General features: G+C 41.4%; 1 protein-coding gene across 4 annotated transcripts in view; it reads left to right on the top strand.

Annotated features, from left to right (window-relative positions):
* The window catches only part of PDE4A (phosphodiesterase 4A), a 633,870-nt gene that overhangs the window by 521,205 nt on the left and 89,282 nt on the right, over positions 1-23,383 (top strand). For all 4 annotated transcript variants that reach the window (XM_060763616.2, XM_060763615.2, XM_067464009.1 and 1 more), the window contains one exon: positions 18,554-18,739. In XM_060763616.2, coding sequence (XP_060619599.1) covers positions 18,554-18,739 — 186 coding nt within the window. The remainder of the gene's footprint in view (positions 1-18,553; positions 18,740-23,383) is intronic.

Genomic DNA, 23,383 nt, shown 5'->3' with positions numbered 1-23,383 from the left:
GACCAATACGATCTCCAGGAATCTGTGGGTCCTCAAGTGCAGTTCTGTGGTCATTTTTTTTTGTTAGAAGTTGATTCAAGAATTATACTAGAAGACTTCTAGATAGGCGTTCTCTCAAGTAAAAGTAAAGGTCGAGTCAGTTGCAAGTTTGCGTTGTATTTTGAATTGCGAATCCTACGTATATTTACAGCCCAATGTGGTTGGTGGTTGTATTACTGTTGTTGCTGTGTGCCTTCAGATCATATCTGTGTGCCTTCAAATCATCTACGACAACTCGAAAGCAAACTTATTACTCCTTTTTATGGCGCCAATACTGTATGACCTATCCAGGGTCACCCGGTGGATTTTGCATATTCAAGCGGAGATTCGAGCTCTGATCTCTAATGTGTTTTTTTTGACTAGCAAGCTCAATTTTGTGCCAGGTCTGTGTGTGAATTATTAGCGGACTGTCTCAAGTTGATGAATGTTTATTCCAGTGAGATGTCTAGGCTAGTGGTGTGATTATTTTAAACCTTGACACATAATTTGTATTGAATTACGTAGTATTGAAATGCTGCTGGTTTAAAATACGTATGTAAAATTGCCAGAAGTTGTAAGCTATCTTGAGTAAGGCTTTTTACCATGGAAAAATGAAATAAACAGAGGCTGATTTAGCACACTGAACTGAGTCACTGACTATCACAATCTATTATCCAGTGTTTGTTCAGAAATCAGATCAATGTTAGTTACTCACAAACAAGTATAGTTGTGCACTGCAGATTTATATATGTTTACTGAAAGGTTAGTCGTGCTCTGTTGCATGGGGCTTATTCTTCAGATAAGGAGAGCCAACGTGGTATACTGATTTGAATGTTGGACTTGGACAGGTATCCTCAAACTGTGGCCCAAGAATTGCAGACCATTGAGCAATCTGGCTGGGGCTTCTGAGAGTTGGAGGCCCAAACAGCTGGAGGGCCACAGTTTGAGGATACCTGGACTAGGATATTGAGAGATCAGGATTTGAATCCCCACTTAGCCATGGAAACCCACTGAGTAACCTTGGGCAAGTCAAACACTCTACACACTGATTCTAGGTGTGTCCTAAACACCCATATATTTACACCTGCCTTCTTTTCATTGAGGATTTTAATATGTGCTATCTAGATGGTATACCTATCATTTTTCTGAATTATCCATTTTGTTTTGTGGGAAGTTTTTTTTTAATGTTCTGAGTTTTGTTTGTGATTAATGTTGGTGCGGATTCTAGAACAGCTTTGGAGCAGAGGCTCAATTGGACTCTAGTAAAATACAGTATTTTATTCAAACTGCTTCACAGAGAGAGGGATTTGAAATACACCATGTAATAACACTGTGTAACAAAATTAGATTTTTTTTCTGTTCCTTGTTTGAAAGTGTTATTTCCTGTTTAATTGTGTGGTACTTACTTTGAAAGTAGTTGTTATACTCCAGAAACGTTGTTTTTATGGCTGCCACAAACTATGTTTAATTGGTTGAGACTCTATGAGATATGCATTGAAAAACTATAGCTAGAGATCATGAGTATGGACAAACTAACATCACTTGTCTCCAAATCGCAAGGCAGATATAGCAAAACCACAGACTGGACTCCTTTTATAGAATGGCTGAAGAAAAATAAAACTATTAATTTAAAAGAAAATGGTAGATAGAAGGTATCATCACTAGGAAAGCAGAAATTAGATGTAAAACAAAGGGCCATAATGAACTTTATAGCACCACTATAGAGAAGGATGGAAGTACAAATTCCCTTTCCCAACCCCATTACCTTACTCTTACCCTTTACCTTCCCTACCACATTCAAAGCTTTTTAGTTTTGCCCTCACTCCCTTCTCTTCCTATCACTCTCTAACCACCCCTTTCCCTCTTTCCCTATCTTTTCCCTATAATTCTCCTTAATTGTTCTACCCCTATTTTATGTAAACTTGCCCATTTGAAAATTGCAATATAAATTATCTTTTAAAAGCTATAGGAAAATGTGCTGCAGGATGCCCTGAAAAAAGAAGTTTTTGCAGTTTAATAAACCTTTTCCATGTTTTTTTTAATTATAGAACCAATTAGGAAATGAAATTTATAACCCAGGAACAAAAATTGTGTGACATAGTGTAATGTGTCTTTTTGGTGTCTTTGTGGGGCTAATGTGGGAAAAATGCAATTGGATTTAAATAGTTATTTTTTCAGCAATACACCCCCCCCCCTTTTTTTTTGAAAGACTGTAACACTTGGCAGTCCAGAAGATCAAAACAAGATAAAAGTTTTGCAACATTTTTAAAAATGTGTGAACACCATTGAGCTTGTGCCTATTAGGTTTTGTCCCAAGATATTGTTCAGTAAATATGGTTGGCTCTTGTTCTTTGCTTTCTCGATGGCATTTCCTGATTTTTAAATTAATTATTGGCAACATCTTGTATTTTGAAATGATGGGAAACTGCCTTGGGAAGGCTGATACCTACCTAAAAGGTGACTTGCAAGTATTTGAAATAAGTTTTCTGCAAATCACATTGGATAGTTTCATATCACGTTGTACTGCATGAACTGTAATGAAAAATACAACTGTCCACGCCAGGTAGTGGATGCTTTAGACAGGCCTCTTTTTCAGCTCTGAAGCAACCAAAGGGCAGCTAAGATGTGAAAATAAGCAAGGAAATGAGGGCAATATAAATAATTACTTCCCAGTTGCCTGACACATCAGATGTGGTGTTGAACTTGGATGTCCTTCTCAGCCCTGAAAGTTAAACCTCCCTCATTTGGAGCAAGCACTGACTTTGCCACTTGCTTGCCAATGTAAATCATTCATTCCCCTCTTTCCTGGTCTGCCTGAGAAGTGATAAGGCATCCTCCCCTCCCCATCACCTTCCTTGCCTCTGCATTTGGTCTCCTTAATCTTATCGGCTTCCCTCCCCTCCCAGCTGGGGAATGACGTGAGCAGCTCTCGACATCTGCACTCCAGCGCTGTCAGAGAGGGATTTTCCAACTAAGTCAGCAACAAACACACACACATGCCTGTCAGATACGAAGAGACTCTTGTGCAGAAATGGCCAAGATGAGCTGGAAACACAAAACATTACACTAAAATCCTCTGCAGGTTGCAAACAAATGGCGTGAGGGATAACCTTGCAGCTCAGCTGCTGTCTAATTCGGGGGGGGGGGGGGGGTGAACCCAAGAACCTTGTTTGTGGACAGAAGAAAACAGCCCGCAGCATTAGGGGTTGGCATTGCTGGGCACTTGCCAGGGTGGGGAGGGGCACTTCCAATCCCTGGGGGCCCCATATCTCTCATTTCTTGCCACTGTGACCTGTTTTATCTCTTGATTTCCTTTGGAAAGCTATGGAGAGAGGCCAACGGGTGAACAGGGGTCAAGATGGTAATGAAGATCAGAACTCACTGCAAGCATCTTACTCAAGGCACCCTTTCTCGCCCTCTAAAATTTGCCATCCCTCACCCCAAAAGCAAAATCTGAAGCATGAGGCACAGGGATTAACTATCCTGTGTTCGTACTATGTTACTTCAGCAAGTATGTGGGCAACAGGGATGCTAACTGAAGAAAATCCCATCAAAACTGATAGAGAAAAACTCATTCCCCAGACACTGTCCTCGTTCCTCAGGAAGCAGGCACAAAAGGCTTCTTTACTGATAATTTCTTGAAGTCACCTCTTATCTTCCTCCACCAGACATTTAGAACCACAGGCCGCATCCATAGACTTAGGATCCTTGATACTTAAAGGAGGACCCCTTAGAATCATAGAGTTGGAAGAGACCTCATGGGCCATCCAGTCCAACCCCCTGCCAAGAAGCAGGAATATTGCATTCAAAGCACCCCTGACAGATGGCCATCCAGCTTCTGTTTAAAAGCTTCCAAAGAAGGAGCCTCCCACCACACCTGAGAGTTCCACTGCTGAACAGCTCTCACAGTCAGGAAGTTCTTCCTCATGTTCAGATGGAATCTCCTCTCTTGAAGTTTGAAGCCATTGTTCTGCGTCCTAGTCTCCAGGGAAGCAGAAATCAAGCTTGCTCCCTCCTCCCTGTGACTTCCTCTCACATATTTATACATAGCTATCATATCTCCTCTTAGCCTTCTCTTCTTCAGGCTAAACATGCCCAACTCTTTAAGCCACTCCTCATAGGGCTTGTTCTCCAGACCCTTTCTCACCATAGATCTATATATGTATATCTCTGCCCCAAACCTGAGATAGTTTGGAGAGGTCTTCCTCTGCCCCATCAGTAGGAGAAATACATTGTGGGAGGGCATGCAAGAGGGCCTTCTCTGTGGTGGCACCCCAGTTGTGGCATTACCTTCTTCTGGAGGCATGGTTGGCACCAGCATTGGGGTAATTTCTATGCCAAGTTATAACCTCCTTTTTATGAAAGTTTTTGGGCCTAATTTTCTCTAGGATGCACATGTTTTATGGTTGAACAAATTGGTTTGAATTGGTTTTAAATCATGTTACTTTGAATGACGAACCAGATTTGTTGGGTTTTTTACCTTTGGGGAAAATGATGGTGATTTGATGGCTGTTAAATTAAAAATTAGTGTGAGTTAATTAAATAGAGGAAGTGTAATTTCAGTGTTAACTGGAGAGATAGGATCATAGATGGGATTGTAGGATTTAGGTAGTTGGAAGTCTTCCCCCCACTTTTTTGAATTAGTTTTTGATTCCGTTTTATATTTAGATACTTCAGTTTGTAAACAGTTTCAGTGGTAAGTCTTTGTTACTTTTCATCCATTTGGTGAGAGCCACCATGGTGTAGTCAACATATGCTTTGAGCATTGAACTAAGACTGGAGGTCATGGTTATATTTCCCACTTTACTGTGGAAACGAAGGGGATGACCTTGGCAAGTCATAGCCTCAGCCCCAGAAAACTCCATGGTAGGGTCACCTTTGGATTGCTATAAGTCAGAAATGACATTGTTGTAAGCAGAGTTAACAGCTATAAAGTATTAAGTATTTTACTAAATCTATATAAATAAAAATGTAATGTTTGTTTGTGGGATTAACAGAACTCAAAAGCAATGGACGAATTGACACCAAATTTGGACACAATACACCTCTCAGGCCAACAAGTGACCATCACTCATAAAAACACAGCGGAAGGGACTTAAAAAGCCAAAACACCCAAAAATACATTACAACGCATGCGCAAAACCACATATATATACACAAACACACATATATGCACACACATATATGCATATATACACACAAAACATACAAAGGAAGGAGAGAAGGAAGGAAAGAAAGAAGGGTAGAGAAGGAAGGAAGGAGGGAGAGAAGGGAAAGAAGGAGGGAAGGAGAGAAAGAAGGAAAGAAAGAAAGGTAGAGAAGGAAGGAGGGAGAGAAAGAGAGAAGGAAGGAAAGAAAGAAAGAAAGAAAGAAAGGTAGAGAAGGAAGGAGAGAAGGATGGAAAGAAGGAGGGAAGGAGATAAAGAAGGAAAGAAAGAAGGGTAGAGAAGGAAGGAAGGAAGGAGAGAAGGAGGGAGAGAATGAAATAAAGTGAAAGAGAGAAGGAAGGAGAGAAGGAATGAAAGAGAGAAAGAGGGAGGGAGGGAGGGAGGGAGGGAAGGAAAGAGACAAGGAAGGATGGAACCAAAGAGCAAAGGAAGCGAGAAAAGAAACGGGAAGAGAAGGAAGAAAGAAGAAGGGAAAGGAAAAGAGGGAAGGCAGGAGAGAAAGAAAGAAGGAGAGAAAGAGGGAGGCAAGGTTGGCCACAGCAACGTGTGGCGAGTACAGCTAGTTATAAATTTCCTGTACTGGGCAGGAGGGGATTGGACTCAACTCCATGGCCCATGAGGCTTCTTCTAATTTTATGAGACTTCCTTGCTTTTCCTGGGAGACAGTCTACACCAGGAGTTCTCATACCTTTAAAGCAGAGGGCTGGTTCACAGTCCCCCAGACTGCTTGGGGGCCAGACTATTGTTCAAAAAAGACATGAACGAATCCCTATGTACACTGCACATACTTTATTTGTAGTGCAAAAAAACTCCATGAAAGAGCAATATAATATTTAAAATGAAGAACAATTTTAACCAACATAAATTTTCACGGGAAGTGTGGGCCTGCTTTTGGCTGAAAAGTTAGTCAAGTTAATTAGGATTGTTGTTGTGTGCCTTCAAGTCATTTCAGATTTAGGGCAATTCTAAGTCTAAAGTTTAGGGCGGGGGGCAGGTAAACGACCTTGAAGGGCCACATCTGGCGCGCGGGAATGGGTTTGCCGATCCCTGGTCTAAACTCTTGGCTGATTTTGGACTTCTCTGCACTTCTCTTCCCATTTGTGGTGTTTTCTTTTTGTGTGTGTGTGTGAAAGTAAGTTAATTTCATACCAGCACGGCTATAGCAGGGGAAGCACAAGGGGAGCGATCTGTTAGCAATATGTGCAATCCACCCCAGCTTTAAGCGCGCACATACACGCTCTCTGCTGAGCCCCTCCTTCTCTGGCTGGAGCCTCTGCCAGCTCTGGGGGAGACCCAAATCCGCTTAGGCACAAATGTTGCATAATATGTTTTGGTCCTACAGGTCATCTCCATCGCCCCAGCAAAAGCCACTCCATGTTGATGGAAATAGCAGCAGGAGCCTGTGGTGCATAGCAATGGGATGGGGTAGGACAGTTGCGTGGAGAAATTGGACAAGGAGAGTAGCGGTGGCTGGCCCTCTAGGCATTTTGCATTGGAGTCAATAAATCAGGAAAATTATTTGTATTTTTTATTTATTTGTTTGTTTATTTAATTACGACATTTATATGCCACCCTTCTCACCCCAAAGGGGACTCAGAGCAGCTTACAAGACATACATACATATATATATATATATATATATATACACACACACATACATACAATATATTATATTATTAGCATAGTACAATATCAGTATTAAATATAACTATATCGTACTATACCATTATATTGTAATATTATTAGTAATATTACATGTAATATAAATATATAATTATAATATCTTAGTAGTAATACTATATTGCATTGCATTATAATATTATAAATATTATATGTATATACAATATATTATATTATATTATATTATATTATATTATATTATATTACCGTATATTCCGGCATATAAGACGACTGGGCGTATAAGACAACCCCCAACTTTTCTAGTTAAAATATAGGGTTAAGATGACTCCCATGCATAAGACTACACCCGCATATAAGACGACCCCTGACTTTTGAGAAGATTTTCTTGGGTTAAAAAGTAGTCTTATACGCCAGAATATACTGTATATTATATTATATTATATTATATTATATTATATTATATTATATTATATTATTAGCATAGCACAGGAGACAAGGTGGAACTGCCCTCTGCCCTCCTCTGTCTTCACTCTGGCCCAGAGCAGCAGTTGGTGCTGAGGGAGGGGTTCCCAAGTGATGACATAATTTACCCCCATTTATGAAATGTTCAGATTTTTTTTGGTGCAGCAATGTTAGTAGTTTCACTCTCACACTAAGATCCACTTTGGATCACAATATTGGACAATATTGGACAATCTGGGTTCATTTGGGGCCCGTCCTGGTCCATCAGTGTGACCTCCCCCGTGGGGTTGTTTTGAAGATAAGGTGAAGTGGAGGAGAGCCATGAATACTGCCTTTGGTTCATTAAAGCAAAGCTGGAATATACATGCACATAGTGGTGGCAATGAGGATAATTGTGATAATTGTGTTCTGCCTTTGAGTTGACTCTGACGTATGGCAACCCTATTCTGAGGTGTTCTTACCTGATTTTATTCAGAGGAGGTTTGCCTTTGTCTTCCTCTGAGGCTTGCCTAAGGTCACCCAATATTTTTGATCAAGATGACCTATCTAGGAATCTTTAAATCCTACAGTCATACTGATAGGTAAAGGTTTTCCCCTGACATTAAGTCCAGTCGTGTCCGACTCTGAGGTGTGGTGCTCATCTCAATTTCTAAGCTGAAGAGCCGGCATTGTCCATAGACATCTCCAAGGTCACGTGGCCAGCATGACTGCATGGAACGCCGTTACCTTCCCGCCAGAGCGGTACCTATTGATCTACTCACATTTGCATGTTTTCGAACTGCTAGGTTGGCAGAAGCTGGGGCTGACAGCGGAAGCTCACGCCGCTCTCCGGAATTGAACCTGCAAACTTTCAGTCAACAAGCTTAGCAGCTCAGCGCTTTAACCCACTGCACCACCAGGGGCTCCCTGTCATACTGATAAGACTAGAGAAAATACTTATCAAGGCATTTGTAAGTCCTCTAGAGCGATTCTGTGGTCAGCATCAGACAGACGGAGGACCTAGCAATTCCTCGAAAAGTGTACTCTTTGGGTTAAAAAATGAGTGGGTTTTTTTAAAAATGCAGATTTCCCCCACTTTTGCATGGTTCCTATACCCCTAATATCTTCAAAACTGCAGCACCCTACTGTGATAACACTATGTAACAATATTAGAAAAAAAAATCTGTTCCTGGTTTGAAAGTGTTGTTTCCTGTTTAATTGTGCAGTACTTACTTTGAAAGTAGTTGTTATACTCCAAAAACTTTGTTTTTGTGGCTGCCACAAGCTAAGTTGAATTGGTTGAAACTCAATGAGATATTGGGTTGTTGTAGGTTTTTTCGGGCTATATGGCCATGTTCTAGAGGCATTTTCTCCTGACGTTTCGCCTGCCTCTATGGCAAGCATCCTCAGAGGTAGTGAGGTCTGTTGGAACTAGGAAAAAGGGTTTATATATCTGTGGAATGACCAGGGTGGGACAAAGGACTCTTTGTCTGCTGGAGCTAGGTGTGAATGTTTCAACTGACTACCTTGATTAGCATTTGATGGCCTGCCAGTGCTTGGGGCAATCTTTTGTTGAGAAGTGATTAGATGTCCTTATTTGCTTCCATTGAAATCCACAAGCATGTGGACAAATTCAACAGAAAGGAGGAAACCATGAAAATGAACAAAATCTGCCTACCAGTATTAAAAGAACTCTAAAATTACAATAGCACAACAACTGAGAGGTTTTCAAGGTGAAGGGGAAAGTGAGGGTGATACAGCAATGCTCCCAATCCCTCCTCTTTCCCTGGAGTTCACTACCAGTGCCGTTCCTGGAAAAATTGGTTGCCGAAGCTCCCAGCTCTTGAGCTACTGCTGCTGTCCCTGTCGAAGAGGCCAGTGAGAGACCTCCTGTGGCTGGCCCAGCTGTTGACAACAGAGCCACCCCCTGGCAAAAATCAAAGTGTCTCGCTGGAGAAAGAAGCGCATGACAAGGCAGCCTATGTGAGCTCAGGCACTGAAGCCAAGGGACACAGCACACCTCTGAACTCCTTTCCTCCTGTCCCATTTGTGGCCTGTGCTTTGTTTTAAGGGTTTCTTAGCTTGGCATTGGTTCAGCAGAATGAATCATATGCCAGAAGGAAATACAATAGAACTATTAACATCGTAGAGTTGGAAGAGACCCCAAGAGCTATCCATCCAACCCCTTTTCGACATGCAGGAACATGTCATCAAAGCACTTCCAAAAGATGGCCATCCAGCTACAGTTTAAAATCCTCCAGAAAGGAGTCTCGAGCACACTGCAAGGCAGTGTATGCTGCTGCTTTTTTTTTTTTTTTTTGGTCATGTCAAGAGCGACCTGAGAAACTGCAAGTCGCTTCTGGTATGAGAGAATTGGCCGTCTGCAAGGACGTTGCCCAGGGGACGCACGGATGATTTGATGTTTTATCATCCTTGTGGGAGGCTTCTCTCATGTTCCTGCATGAGGAGCTGGAGCTGATAGAGGGAGCTCATTCGCCTCTCCCTATCGGTCTTCCGTCCTACGGGCACAAGGGTTTAACCCGCTGCACCACCGGGGGCTTCTTATGCTACTGCTGAATATTAAGAAAGGACGTTCTTCCTGATTTTTACATAGGATCTCTTTTCCTGCCATTTGAATAACAACAACAACAATAACCTTTATTTATACCCTGGACATTTAACCAACTATCAAACTCACAAATGCTGTATTTTATCTGTTTGTTTGCTTTGTTCTGTTAGAAATGTAATATAATTGACTGGTTGATCTGACACGACAAATATAAAAATATACCCCACCACCATCTCTCCAAAAGGGACTTACATGAGGCCAAGCCCCAGCAATACATTACAGCAACATAAAATATAAACAACAAAATTACATCACAATAAAATAAATAAACCAATCAAGTAAAATAAATAGTACAAAAGAACACAATGGAAAATGAAACACAGTGGGCGAGCCAAATGATAAAACACTGGATGAGATAGCAATGAAAAGGTACATTTGTGGGGGAGGAGATCATAGGGGACTGAACAGTGGAATTAGACTTTCAATAAGGTGGAGGAAAGTGCAATATGAGGAAAACAATGTAGGTGAATCAACAGGACCGGAATATATGGTCACTCTCCAAAGTCACATTGAAAAATCTTGGAGTCCTCATGGACAGCAAGTTAAGCATGAGCCAACAATGTGATGTGGCGGCAAAAAAAGCCAATGGGATTTTGGCCTGCATCAATAGGAGCATAGTGTCTAGATCTAGGGAAGTAATGCTACCCCTCTATTCCGCCTTGGTTAGACCACACCTGGAATATTGTGTCCAATTCTGGGCACCACAATTGAAGACAGATATTGACAATCTGGAATGTGTCCAGAGGAGGGCGACTAAAATGATCAAGGGTCTGGGGAACAAGCCCTATGAAGAGTGCCTTAAAGAGCTGGGCATGTTTAGCCTGAAAAAGAGAAGACTGAGAGGAGGTATGATAGTTATGTATAAATATGTGAGAAGAAGTCACAGGGAGGAGGGAGCAAGTTTGTTTTCTGCTTCCCTGGAGACTAGGACGTGGAACAGTGGCTTCAAACTACAAGAAAGGAGATTCCATCTGAACATTAGGAAGCACTTCCTGACTGTAAGGAGAGCCGTTCAGCAGTGGAACTCTCTGCCCCAGAGTGTGGTGGAGGCTCCTTCTTTGGAAGCTTTTAAACAGAGGCTGGATGGCCATCTGCCAGGGGTGCTTTGAATGCAATATTCCTGCTTCTTGGCAGGGGATTGGACTGGATGGCCCATGTCTCTTCCAACTCTATGATTCAATGATTCCATGAAATCCAAGTCTTTAGATCTTTCTTAAAGGCTGCTAGGATGGGGGCTTGCCTAATCTCACCAGGTAGTGAGTTCCATAGCCGGGGGGCCACAGCGGAGAAGGCTCTCTCCCTCGTTCCCACAAGTCGTGCCTGTGATAAAGGAAGAGGTGAGAGGAGGGCTTTCCCCGAGGATCGGAGGGAACGTGAAGGTTTGTGGAAGGAGATGTGGTCACGAAGGTAGGCAGGTCCCAAACGATTTAGGGCTTTATAGGTGATAACCTGCACCTTGAATTGGGACCGGAAAATGAATCCATTTCTCTTTGTCTCCAGAGCGGCAATAAAAACAAGATTCCCCCTTCTTCCATGCGACATCCTTTCAAATATTTAAACCTGGCTATCGTGTCCGCTCTGAGCCTTCTTGTCTCTAAACTAAATATACTCAGCTTACTAAGCCACACCTCATAGGGCTTGGCTTCCGGACCTTTTACCATTTTGGTCGCTTTTCATACTTACAGTTGCGAGGACACTTGGATTTTGAAATTCACACACACACACGGCTCTTTTGTTTATTTTTTGGAATTGGCAGTTTTGCACCAATGTACAAAACCTCCATTTCAGGGTCCATTTAGAATGGGGGGGGGGGCAACTGTCCCTCAAATCCTAATTGCCGTGAAACTGGTTTTTGTTATTGCTGACACCAGTGGTCTCTTGAATTTCTCTTGTCTCTGTGTCTTAGGTTATGGGCACTTCTCTGTTTGCGTGTTCTAAAAATGAATTCTGTGGTCAGATGAGCAGTGCATTTTGGGGGTTGGTTTTTGGCACTCCCTCTGCCTCAGAAGTGGACATCGTATTGCAGAGGCCTGCCTCTTCCTCTGTGTGTGCGTGCGTGTGTGTGTGTGTGTGTGTGTAGGGAATTGCAGTTCTCTGCTTCAACCGAAACCAAAAGAAAATATGAAACCACAATAATGGGGAAATTCAGTTTCTCTTCTTTGGAGCAAGTCTGCTTTGCACCCACTCAGAGACCTCAATGTATACCCTCCTTTGTGGGTATGGTTATCCAGCCCTCATCCCCCCACTCCGAGTCCCAGTTGCTGAGTGGTGAGTCAGCCCCCATACTCTGGATGGCGTTACTCAACGCGGTTGCACCAACATCCCCTTGGCACGACGCTAGGCGGGACAAAGTGCTTGGAGTGGGAGGCTGCTTGACGTCTGCAGGTGCCCTGGACCGAACAGCTTGAAGCCCAGGCCTTCTAATCCATAGCGGCTTGAAAGACCTTGGCCCATGTCCACATAGCATGCAATGCACCCCATGTCGGACCGCCTCATGGCCCTGCCTGGCCTCCACCTGTCCACCCGAAGGTTAGTTGAGCAGAGGCTTCTCCTTGGTTTTTTTCTTGTGGTAAGCTGATCATCTTGGGCTGAGAAAACAGGAAGCTGGCCACCGCTTTGCAGAGAAATACATTGGAAGGGCTAAGGGGGTATGGGTTTCCTTAAAAGGCAGGAGATCAGAATTAAGGAGAGGCTGCCATTGGGAGGGACTGCAATCTTAGGCATGAGGGACATTAACAGGTCTGCCAGTGGCTTTATATTCAGGGTATTTATTTATTTATTGTGTCAGGAGCAAACCAAACAGTTGTATTGCATTTTTTAAACAAACAAACAAAACACAAAGTTTGCAAGCTTGGTAGTTGATTAAATGCCCTTTGACCAATAGCTGGCCACTTGGAGTGCCTCTAGTGTTGCTATAAGAAGGTCCTCCATTGTGCATGTAGCAGGGCTCAGGTTGCATTGCAGCAGGGGGTCAGTGGTTTTCTCTTCTCCACACTCGCATGTTATGGATTCCACTTTGTAGCCCCATTTCTTAAGGTTGGCTGTGCATCTCATGGTGCCAGAGCTCAGTCTGTTCAGTGCCTTCCAAGTCACCCAGTTTTCTGCATGCCCAGGAGGGAGTCTCTCATTTGGTATCAGCCATTGATTGAGGTTCTGGGTTTGAGCCTGCCACTTTTGGACTCTTGCTTGCTGAGGTGTTTCAGCGAGTGTCTCTTAGAAAACTATTTCTTAATTTATATTCAGGGTTGAAAGGTGGTAGTAAGGTCTGAGAAGAGTACAGCTATGGCTGCAATGGGTGACAAATCCCATACTAACATGCCCACTAGCCATGACAGCTCCCCCAGACTAGATAACAGCCTCCATACTGCCCCAGCTGGCATGCCCAGATTCTCAAAAACAAAAAAGAAATAAACTTCAGCCATGGATAGCATTGTTGCTTTCTGGTCTGTCTATAAAATATGGGATTCTGTTTTACCATGCTCTTTCCAAAATATCTTTCCGATTGCATGAATTTTCAGTGTTAAGCAAGATGGGGTTGTTAGTATTTTGGTCTCATTGATTTTGTAGCCATGGTATCTGCATAGTCTTAGGCTCTTTTCACTCTATACTAGTGGTGTCCAATCTTTTGACTTCCATGGGCCACATTAGAAGATGAATTGCCATGAGCCATAAAATATGCTGATAATAACAAACAACAAAAAAGATTTGTGCATACTTTTCATGATATCCTCCACCACAGATAAACAAAAAAACTGGGTTGTTGTAGGGTTTTTTTGGGCTATATGGCCATGGTCTAGAGACATTCTCTCCTGACTTTTTGCCTGCATCTATGGCAAGCATCCTCAGAGGTAGTGACTACCTCTGAGGATCCTTGCCATAGATGCAGGCGAAACGTCAGGAGAGAATGCCTCTAGAACATGGCCATATAGCCCAAAAAACCTACAACAACCCAGTGATTCCAGCTATGAAAGCCTTCGACGATACATTAAACAAAAAAAGTCCACATGTTGATCAAATGGGCTGAAAATATAAGAAGGCCCATTAACTTCGGTGAATGGGAAATGATGTGGAACAAAAAATTAAAATATACATATGCCATGGATTTAAAAGAAAATTGGTATAAAATGTTTTATAGGTGGTATTTAACACCGAGTAAACTCAGTCATATGTATCAAAATGTATCAGATAAATGTTGGAAATGTAGTGAGCAAGTAGGCACTTTTTACCATATGTGGTGGACATGTAAAGAGACATGTAAGTTCTGGTCTATTATCCACGAGGAGTTGCAAAAAATATTAAAGAAAAGATTTAAAAAGAAACCCGAATATTATCTTCTTGGATTTACAGACTCCGATCTCAAACTGGAGGAGAATGAAGATAAATTATTTACTTATTGTACAACGGCGGCAAGGATGGTTTTTGCCAAATTTTGGAAGAATGAAGAAGTACCAAATATTGAAGACTGGTGGAAGAAAATTAAAGAAATAAGAGATATGGATGAACTGACTTTTTTGTTGAGAAGGAACAATGGAAAAACTTTAAGAAGGACGGATTGGTCCCCAATTTATGACTATGAGAAAAAAAATTGAAAAAATATTGGGATGAGAATAGATACTAAGGAGAAGAAATATATGGAGAAGATCCTGAGGCTGGAGTGGAAGTCATTTTAGAATAGTTTAAGTAGTTTTATTGTTTGTTTTGAGTTGGTTATGTATTGGTTATTTTGTTTGTATTGTATTGTTTTTTTTTTGTTTGTTTGTTTTTTCTTTTTCTCCTTTCCTACTGTTCTGTCTTCTTGTTATTGTTCTCCCTCTTTCCTTGTGTGGATTTGTTGAAACTTTAATAAAAATTATTTTAAAAAAAAAAAAAAGTCCACATGTAATAAGCCTAATTATACGCTATCCCGTTCAGTGGGGTTTTTTGAAATCATCAAGCCGGTCTTCTTGCTGAACTGTTTGCAATTATTAGGGATAATATTCCAATATTTGTGGATGTAACATACTCTAATTATTGCATTTTGTTCCCATCTGCAAAGTTGACACTCAAGAATCACACAACTGAGTTACCAAAAAAATCATTAAAAAATCTAATAATGTATTGTCGAAGACTTTCATGGCCGGAATCACTGGGTTGTTGTAGGTTTTCCGGGCTATATGGCCATGTTCTAGAGGCATTTTCTCCCGACGTTTCACCTGCATCTATGGCAAGGATCCTCATAATAATGCTTTTAAGGACATTTATGATTTTGTGTTAATAGCTATCCTGGGCCACATGTGACCCACAAGCCTCTCTATATAATTTTAGTGCTGTGATTTCCCCTTAGCTGCCATGGTTACATCCCTAGAATTCTGGGAGTGGTAGTTTACTGAGGCGTTAAACTGGAGTTTCTACAACTTTAGTTCTCCAAGTGTTTAAGGATTTCCCAGAAACTCATCCTAGCCAGTGGTTAGATATTCTGGTGGCTAAAATTAAAAATATTTGGAAAATCAGAGGTTGAGAACCAGTGCACTGGACTCTCTGGTAGAGCCTAAAGTACCTCTCCCTGAACTGCAAATCCCAGTATTCCATAGGAAGTTGCCATGGCAGGTAAAGGGGAAGCAAAGCTCTATTTTGTCACGTGAGAGGGGCCTCATTCTTGAGTTGAAATGTAGAAAGAAATTCAGATGAGGCTCTAGATCAGGGGTCCTCAAACTTTTTAAACAGAGGGCCAGGTCACAGTCCCTCAAACTGTTGGAGGGCCAGATTATAATTTGGAAAAAAAAATGAATGAATTCCTATGCACACTGTACATATCTTATTTGTAGTGGAAAAAACACTTAAAAACAATATAATAATTAAAATGGAGAACAGTTTTAACAAATATAAACTTATTAGTATTTCAATGGGAAGTGTGGGCCTGCTTTTGACTAATGAGATAGGATTGTTGTTGTTGTTGTGTGCTTTCAAGTCGTTTCAGACTTAGGTTGACCCTGAGCGAGGGCCGGGTAAATGACCTTGGGAGGCCGTATCCTGGCCCTGGGCCTTAGTTTGAGGACCCCTGCTCTAGCACTTAGACGTGGTAAATGTTTGTCCCTATGGCACTCTGTTTCAGATGCAAGCCCTGAATTTTGAAATGGTTTTAGCTGTCTTGAAGGTGGATGAGAATCAGTGGAACTGCTTCAAGTGTCATTTGAGAACATTAATAAGGTTTTTTTCCCCCATAGCCAGAGCCTTAGCCCTTTGCAGGAGATCAGAAGGGACTATTCTTGCTGTAACAAGTAAAGTGACAACTGTTTTTGGGGGGGGTTTTTTTTGGGGGGGGGGGTACATACCTATAGAAATATCAGCATGCTGCCCAGTAGGGAGCGCTGGAGGCATGACTAAGAATGAGAGAGAGATAGACAGAAAGGGATCTTGCCAAGGCGGTGTTTATGCTGTGTACCGAGTAGCCCTGTTTTTTTCATCAGGGAAATCCAGACTCTGCATCGAGAAGTCTTAATGTTCTGTTCCTAAAATAAATAAAGCAGGTCAATAAAATTGGTGCAGATGTGCTTGTCTTGTATAAACAAGCTCCATTTGCAGGTCGTCGGTGTTTGTTATGCCAGACTAAATGCTTAAGTTCTCCTAGATTTTGAAAGTTAGGCCATGAAGTTGTGCAATGGCAAAAGAACAATCATACCCTAAATGCAGCTAAGTAAGGTCAACCCTGGTTAGTACTTGGATGGGAGGCCACCAAGGGATACCAGGTGCTGTCGGCTAAATTTTGGAGGAAGGAACTGGCAGAGCCACATCTGAGTATTCTTTGTCTAAGAAAACTCTGTGGGATTGCCATAACTTGAAGGCACAACGATATACAAGATAATGAAAGTGTCCAGCATGACAGCAAACAACATAGAGATCTAGAGTAGAGCTCTTCAGAGTGATCTTCTTAAACTATCAACTCCCAGTTCCTGGGGAGTTTTTCCAGAAATAAATAAATTACTGTTGCTGATGGAAAAATTGCCATTGCACCACATCTAATAGGGGAAGCATCTTAAAAGTAGTAAGGCAATCCAAGATAAAGGCATGTTGGGGAAGGACAGCGCTATCTAGGAGACTACAGTTTAATTTGATGAACGCTTGAGTTAGAAACAACTTCCAGCAGGTTTTGCAAAATAGATAGATGAGATTCCGAGGACTTTAAGAGTGGCATTGAGACCAAAACATTGCCATCAGTTGCTACTTCCTTTGAAGGATAAAGTAAGCCAAAAGATAAGTTAGGAACGGGTTTTTGATTCGTTAGTTGGGCTAGTAATAAATTCAATGCAAAACTTATTTGACTTGTTTAGTTTCAGCTTGCCCTTTCAGTGGAAGTGACCACAGTAGTGTAGCAAGGCTTACACAATAAAAGGTTGCAAAATGAAATAATTGTGGTGTCATGGTTTGAGTATTTATTGGATTGGGACTCTGAAAATCCTGGGTTCAAATGCTCGTGAAGACCCACTGACTGAATTTAGTAAGATAATTGGAAGGAAATTGAAAACCTTCTCTGAATAAATCTGGGATAGCATTCCCCTAAGTCAGACTAGACTTGAAGGCACCCTTCGCTCATCCAACGTTCTGTATTATCCAACACCGTCTGCTTCCTACCCAGATCCACAGCTGTTTTGGTGCTGAATTTGTTAAATACAGTAATTACTACATAACGTTACCTTGTATTGAACTTCTTTTTCTCTCGATCTGTTGTAAAACATGATGTTTTGGTGCTAACTTTGTAAAATCATAACGTAATTTGACATTTAATAGGCTTTTCCGTAACACAGTTTTTGTTCCTGGGTTATAAATGTCATTTCCTAATAAGCTCTATCTTAAAAACATGGAAAAAGTATATTAAACTTTATAAGTATATTATTTTGGGTCATCCTGCAGCACATTTTGCTATAGTTTGTCAGTGGCCACAAAAATGAAGTTTCTGGAGTAGAACAACTTGCAAAGTAAGCACTGCGCAATTAAACAGGGAATTACACTTTCAAGCCAGGAACAGAAAATGTTTGAAATCTTGTTACATGGTGTGATTCACAGATCAGTCAAAATAATCACAGCCAAATCAGGCCCATTTTCAAAGCTTTATCATCCAATGTTATGTCCAGGAGCGGCTCAACCATTACGCAAAGTAAGCATTTGTGATATAGTTGATTTTGCCCAGGGGCGCTCTTGAGGCACTCTTGGTGGAAAATAGACCTTGACATATGCGAGTTGTAGTTACTGGGATGTATAGTTCACCTACAATCAAAGAGCATTCTGAACTCCACCAATGATGGAACTGAACCAAATATGGCACACAGAACTCCCACAACAAACAGAAAATATATATATCAATGATTGGTTGGGGGGGGGGGGGCGCCAAAATACGGTTTGCTTACCGTTGAAAATTACCTAGGACCGCCTCTGGTTATGTCAAGTTTTATCCTGCATACATATGTATGACAGAGTCAGTAAAGATGCTTATTGGTGTTCTGTGAGTTGGCAGCCCGATAAAATGGGCAAACAAGTAGAAATCCTTTTGTACAGCTGAGTCCTCAGAGTGCAATAAGTGGGTTCAGTGAGAACTATATATTCTCATCCTTTTGGATGCTACTTGAAATTGTTTGACTCTTATATAAAATATCCTTTGTTTTTATTCTTTCTTCTTGTGCAGTTTCGAGGTCGAGAATGGCCCGTCACCAGGACGTAGCCCGCTGGATTCCCAGGCCAGCCCAGGCCTGGTGCTTCACCCCAGCTTCCCACAGAGCCAGAGGCGCGAGTCCTTCCTGTACCGTTCGGACAGTGACTATGACATGTCGCCAAAGACGATGTCTCGCAACTCCTCTGTGGCCAGCGAAGCGTGAGTTTCCTCCTTTCCCACACTCACCCTCATCACATATACATAAATGGGATACACTTCAAGGATTTTCTATAAAACTCATTTCAAAGACACACTATGCCTTTGGGGCAAGTATGTGGTGCAGTGTGGGCAAATTCTTTATATCAGTGGTGGGTATAATTTGTGTGGAGCTTGGGAAAGTTACAGTTGGACTAAAAATCCCATTGTCAACTGGGCAGATTGGACATTATCATCCAAAAAAGGCAACTCTTCCAAGCTCTGGTCTTGATTGATAGCTAAGCTGAAGGCCAGTTGTATCATGGCAGACACAGTGAGGTGTGTTATCTTAGTCAGGAGGATTGTGGGTTAGCATGCAGTGCAAAGAGGTCAATGAATAAATCATCCTTTTCCCTAAATGGCGGACAGGAACTGGCTAAACATAATTCATCTACCAGAGGCAAAAGACAAGATGGCTCCCCTTCTTCCAACTCCATTAATAGATTGGTCATATTGATTGTTGAATCTTGAGTTCATCATTGGGGACATATATGAGGCTACGTAATGAGGCTCATGGGGGGAGAGCCAAAGAGGGGAGGGCAGCTGCTGCTGCCTAAGGCTGCTGCCAAACACTGCTTTATAGTAGGATTGGAAGAATAAACACAAAGCCATCTATGTAAGGAGAAGGTATGATATCCAAAGAGCATACAGTATATAATTTTATAAAAATTCCCAATATACAGCTCAATACAGTGGCATAAAGCAAAGTGAAAAGGAGCAACCGCTCTCAAACATAACAGTTCTAAGACTGATCGATTCCAATATATATAGGCTTCAGGGATATGTGTTCAATGAAGAAACCTTTCAAAGTAAACAGACAATGAGCCATGAAGCCCAAAGGAAAGTCCAAATAGCATCAAAAGCCAAGTAAAGTCCAGTTACGAGGGGTATTTTTTAAGTAAGGTCCGTTTGAACATAAGTACACAATGAAAGTTTATTTCAAAAAAGTAAATTTATTTTCAGAAAGTACATAGTTCACTCTATTTTTCGACATAGTTGCCAAGTTTGTTCAAACACTTATCATACCTCTGAACCAATTTTAAAATACCTTCTTCATAAAAACTTGGCGCCTGCTCCGATAACCAAGAGTTCACTGTAATCAAAGAAGGGCGACCGGAGCGGTCCTCATCATGGACGTTGTCACGGCCACCTTTGAATTGTCGTACCCACTTACGCACTTTGCTTTCACTCATAACAGTATCACCGTACACTTTACAAATCTGTCGATGAATTTCTGCAGCAGGCAGGTTCCTTGCTGACAAAAACCATATCACTGAGCAAAGCACAGAACAGTAATCCATGCGAATAATTGTTTGAGTTCTAATCTATAAAGTGTTTTAGATATTGAAATTTGCAAAAGAAATACCTAAAGTAACTATTTCATGTCTAGCATGCTTACAGTTAGCATTACTAGTAAATGAGACCTTGTTCCTTCCTGAACATCTGAAGAAAGTTACCAAAGGTCTGACAGTTGATCTGTTTTGCAACATAGGGAAACTTTATACAGAGTTTGGAAATTCAGGTTGAGCCTCTCTTACGTAGAATTCCAAAATACTCCCAAGATCCGAAATGCACACATGGGTAGCTGATATAGTGACACTTTTGCTTTCTGATGTTTCAAAGTACACGTACTTGTTTGATGCACAAAATAGTTAAAGCATATTGTGTATATATGCTGTATATGAAGCATCAATGAATTTCAAGTTTAGACTTGGATCCCATTCCTAAGACATTTCATTAAGTGTAAGCAGATATTACAAAATCTTAAAAAATCTGAACTTCTGGTTCTGAAGTGTATTTTGGATAAGGGATATTCAACCTGTAATACTTTTCTGTACTGCATCTGCTGTAAAACTCCAGCCACCATACCACTAGGTAACAAGATGGGGAAAAAATGTTCCTGGTTTGAAAGTATTATTTCCCAAGTAATTGTGCAGTACTTACTTTGAAAGTAGTTGTTATATTCCAGAACCTTCGTTTTTGTGGCTGCCACAAACTATGTTGAATTAGTTGAGACTCTATGACAGTGTTTCTCAACCTTCCTAATGCCACGACCCCTTAATACAAGTTCCTTATGTTGTGGTGACCCCCCCCCCCCCAAATAAACTTATTTTTGTTGCTACTTCATAACTGTATGTTTTGCTACCGTTATCAATTGTAATGTAAATATCTGGTGTATTTTCATTGACGGAACCAAATTTGGCACAAATTCCCAATACAACCAAGTTTGAATACTATTGGGGTTGGGGGGGGATTGATTTTGTCATTTGGAAGTTGTAATTGCTGGGATTTATAGTTCACCTACAATCAAAGAACATTCTGAACTGCACCAATGATGGAATTGAACCAAACTTAGCACTCAGAACTTCAATGACCAACAGAAAAAAACTGTAATGGTTTGGTGGACATTGACCTTGAGTTTTGGAGTTGTAGTTCACCTACATCCAGAGAGCACTGTGGACTCGAACAATGATGGATCAGGACCAAACTTGGCACAAATACTCAATATGCCCAAATGTGAATACTGGTGGAGTTTGGGGGAAATAGATCTTGACATTTGGGAGTTGTAGTTGACCTACAATCAAAGAATTGTGCCAAACGTTCAGCGACCCCTCTGACACTCCCTCGCGACCCCACCAGGGATCCCGACCCCCAGGTTGAGAAACACTGCTCTATGAGATACTCATTGAAAAGCTATAGCAAAATGTGCTGCAGGATGTCCCGCAAGTTTAATAAACTTTTCCCGTGTTTTTACGATAGAACCAATTAGGAAATGACATTATAAAAATCATGTTTTCTTTACCTGAAAGAAAACCTCCCTAGGGATCTCTTAAGTCTTCTATTGTAGTTTTGTGACCAACTTCTGTTGAACACTTGCCATAAAATGACACACTTACAAATGCCTGGAGAAATGTTCTATCTAGGAATCTCCAGGTCCTCCAGCGCAGTTTTCTCAAACTATGTTCCAAGTGTTTCAGACTTCATCTCCCAGAAACCCAAGCCAGCTTACCAGCTTTTAGGAATTCTGGGGACTGAAGTCCAAAACATCTGGAGGAGCACCGTTTGAGAAACTCTGCTCCAATGCAATCCTATGGTGGAAGTTAACCAAAAAGTTATTCTGGAGGACCTAGAGATTTCTAGTCAAATCCATGAATAATGAAAGTTGTAGAAGTGAAATCCTCAAGAACCTGAGAGCTGACTGTCCTTGCATTATGGTTTTTGAATGTTGGTTCTGAGAGCTGACCCTTGGAAGCAACCCCCCTGCCCCATGTCCACTTTGGTGGTAGCAGGATAGCTAAAGCAAGCAGGCTTCTTAGAACAAAAAGAAGAGCTTGGTGTGTTGCCAGTGGAAAACCCAGTACTCTGGATGGCATTGTCTGTATGGTGGGAATACAGGCAAGGTGGCATTTTTTCATCTGGGCAGGCAGATTCAGGACTTGAAAAGAATGGCCATTTACCAGGACTTGTGGTAAAAGAAAATGTATAACTTTTCTAAGTTTTGTATTAGATGTGGCAGTTTAGGCAAACACATGGTAGTCATGCCTTTCCATGATTTCCAGTCATTTAATGCTGGGTCCTAGTGGCAAATCGCTCTAACTTTTAAGTTTATAGAATCACAAAATTGGGAGAAACCACAAAGGCGTCAGGTCCAACTCCATGTCATGCAGGAACACACAATCTAAGCACTCTCAGCAGATGGCTATCCATGCTTGAAAACCTCCAGAGAAGGAGACAACACATCCCACCGTCGAATGATTCCAATAATCAGGAAGTTCTTCCTGATGTTTAGGTGGAACCTCTTTTACTGCAATTTGACTCTGTTGTTCCATGTTCTAGTTTTTAGAGCAGTGGAAAACAAACTTATTTCCTCCTCAATGGTACATCCTTTCAAATACTTATGCAAAATCCCCTCACAGCCTTGTCTTCTCCAAGCTAAACATCTCAGCTTCCTCCGCCACTCCTTATTCCACACCTTTTACCATTTTGGTTACTTTTTGGACACATTCCAACTTGGAAATAGCCTTTTCTTGAATTGCAGTGCCCAGAACTGGACAGAGTACTTCCAAATGAGAACTGACCAAAGCAGAATAACGTGGGACTGTGACTTCTCTCAATCTAGAATAGATAGTACGCTCCTTCTTAGGCAGTCTAGAATCACTTCGGCTTTTTTAGCAGCTGAATCACACTGATGACTGATATTCAGCTTGTAGTCTACCAAGACTCATCAGTTTTTGCAGTTTAATAAACCTTTTTCATGTTTTTATGATAGAACCATTTAGGAAATTTGTAACTAGGAACAAAAATCATCTTACATAGTGTCATCACTGTCCATGTTGCCTGATGATTGGAGTTATAATCCAAAAATATATAATTTCCCCCAAATTCTGGGTGTTTTCCCATACTGCAACTCACTAGCTCTCACCACCATAACCTAAAAGTGGTAAACATAGGAGTTGCAGTCCAGCAGGGATCACATTTTTGCCCATCCTTGGTCATGTGTCCTGGAGACTAGGTCGCAGAACAATGGCTTCGAACTACAGGAAAGGAGATTCCACCTGAATATTAGGAAGATCTTCCTAACTGTGAGAACTGTTCAGCAGTGGAACT

The sequence above is a fragment of the Anolis sagrei genome, chromosome 2, assembly GCF_037176765.1.
Source record: "Anolis sagrei isolate rAnoSag1 chromosome 2, rAnoSag1.mat, whole genome shotgun sequence".
Classification (NCBI taxonomy): domain Eukaryota; kingdom Metazoa; phylum Chordata; class Lepidosauria; order Squamata; family Dactyloidae; genus Anolis; species Anolis sagrei.
The sequence above is the reverse complement of the archived record's forward strand: the minus strand, read 5'-3'. Positions and strand labels throughout refer to the sequence as shown.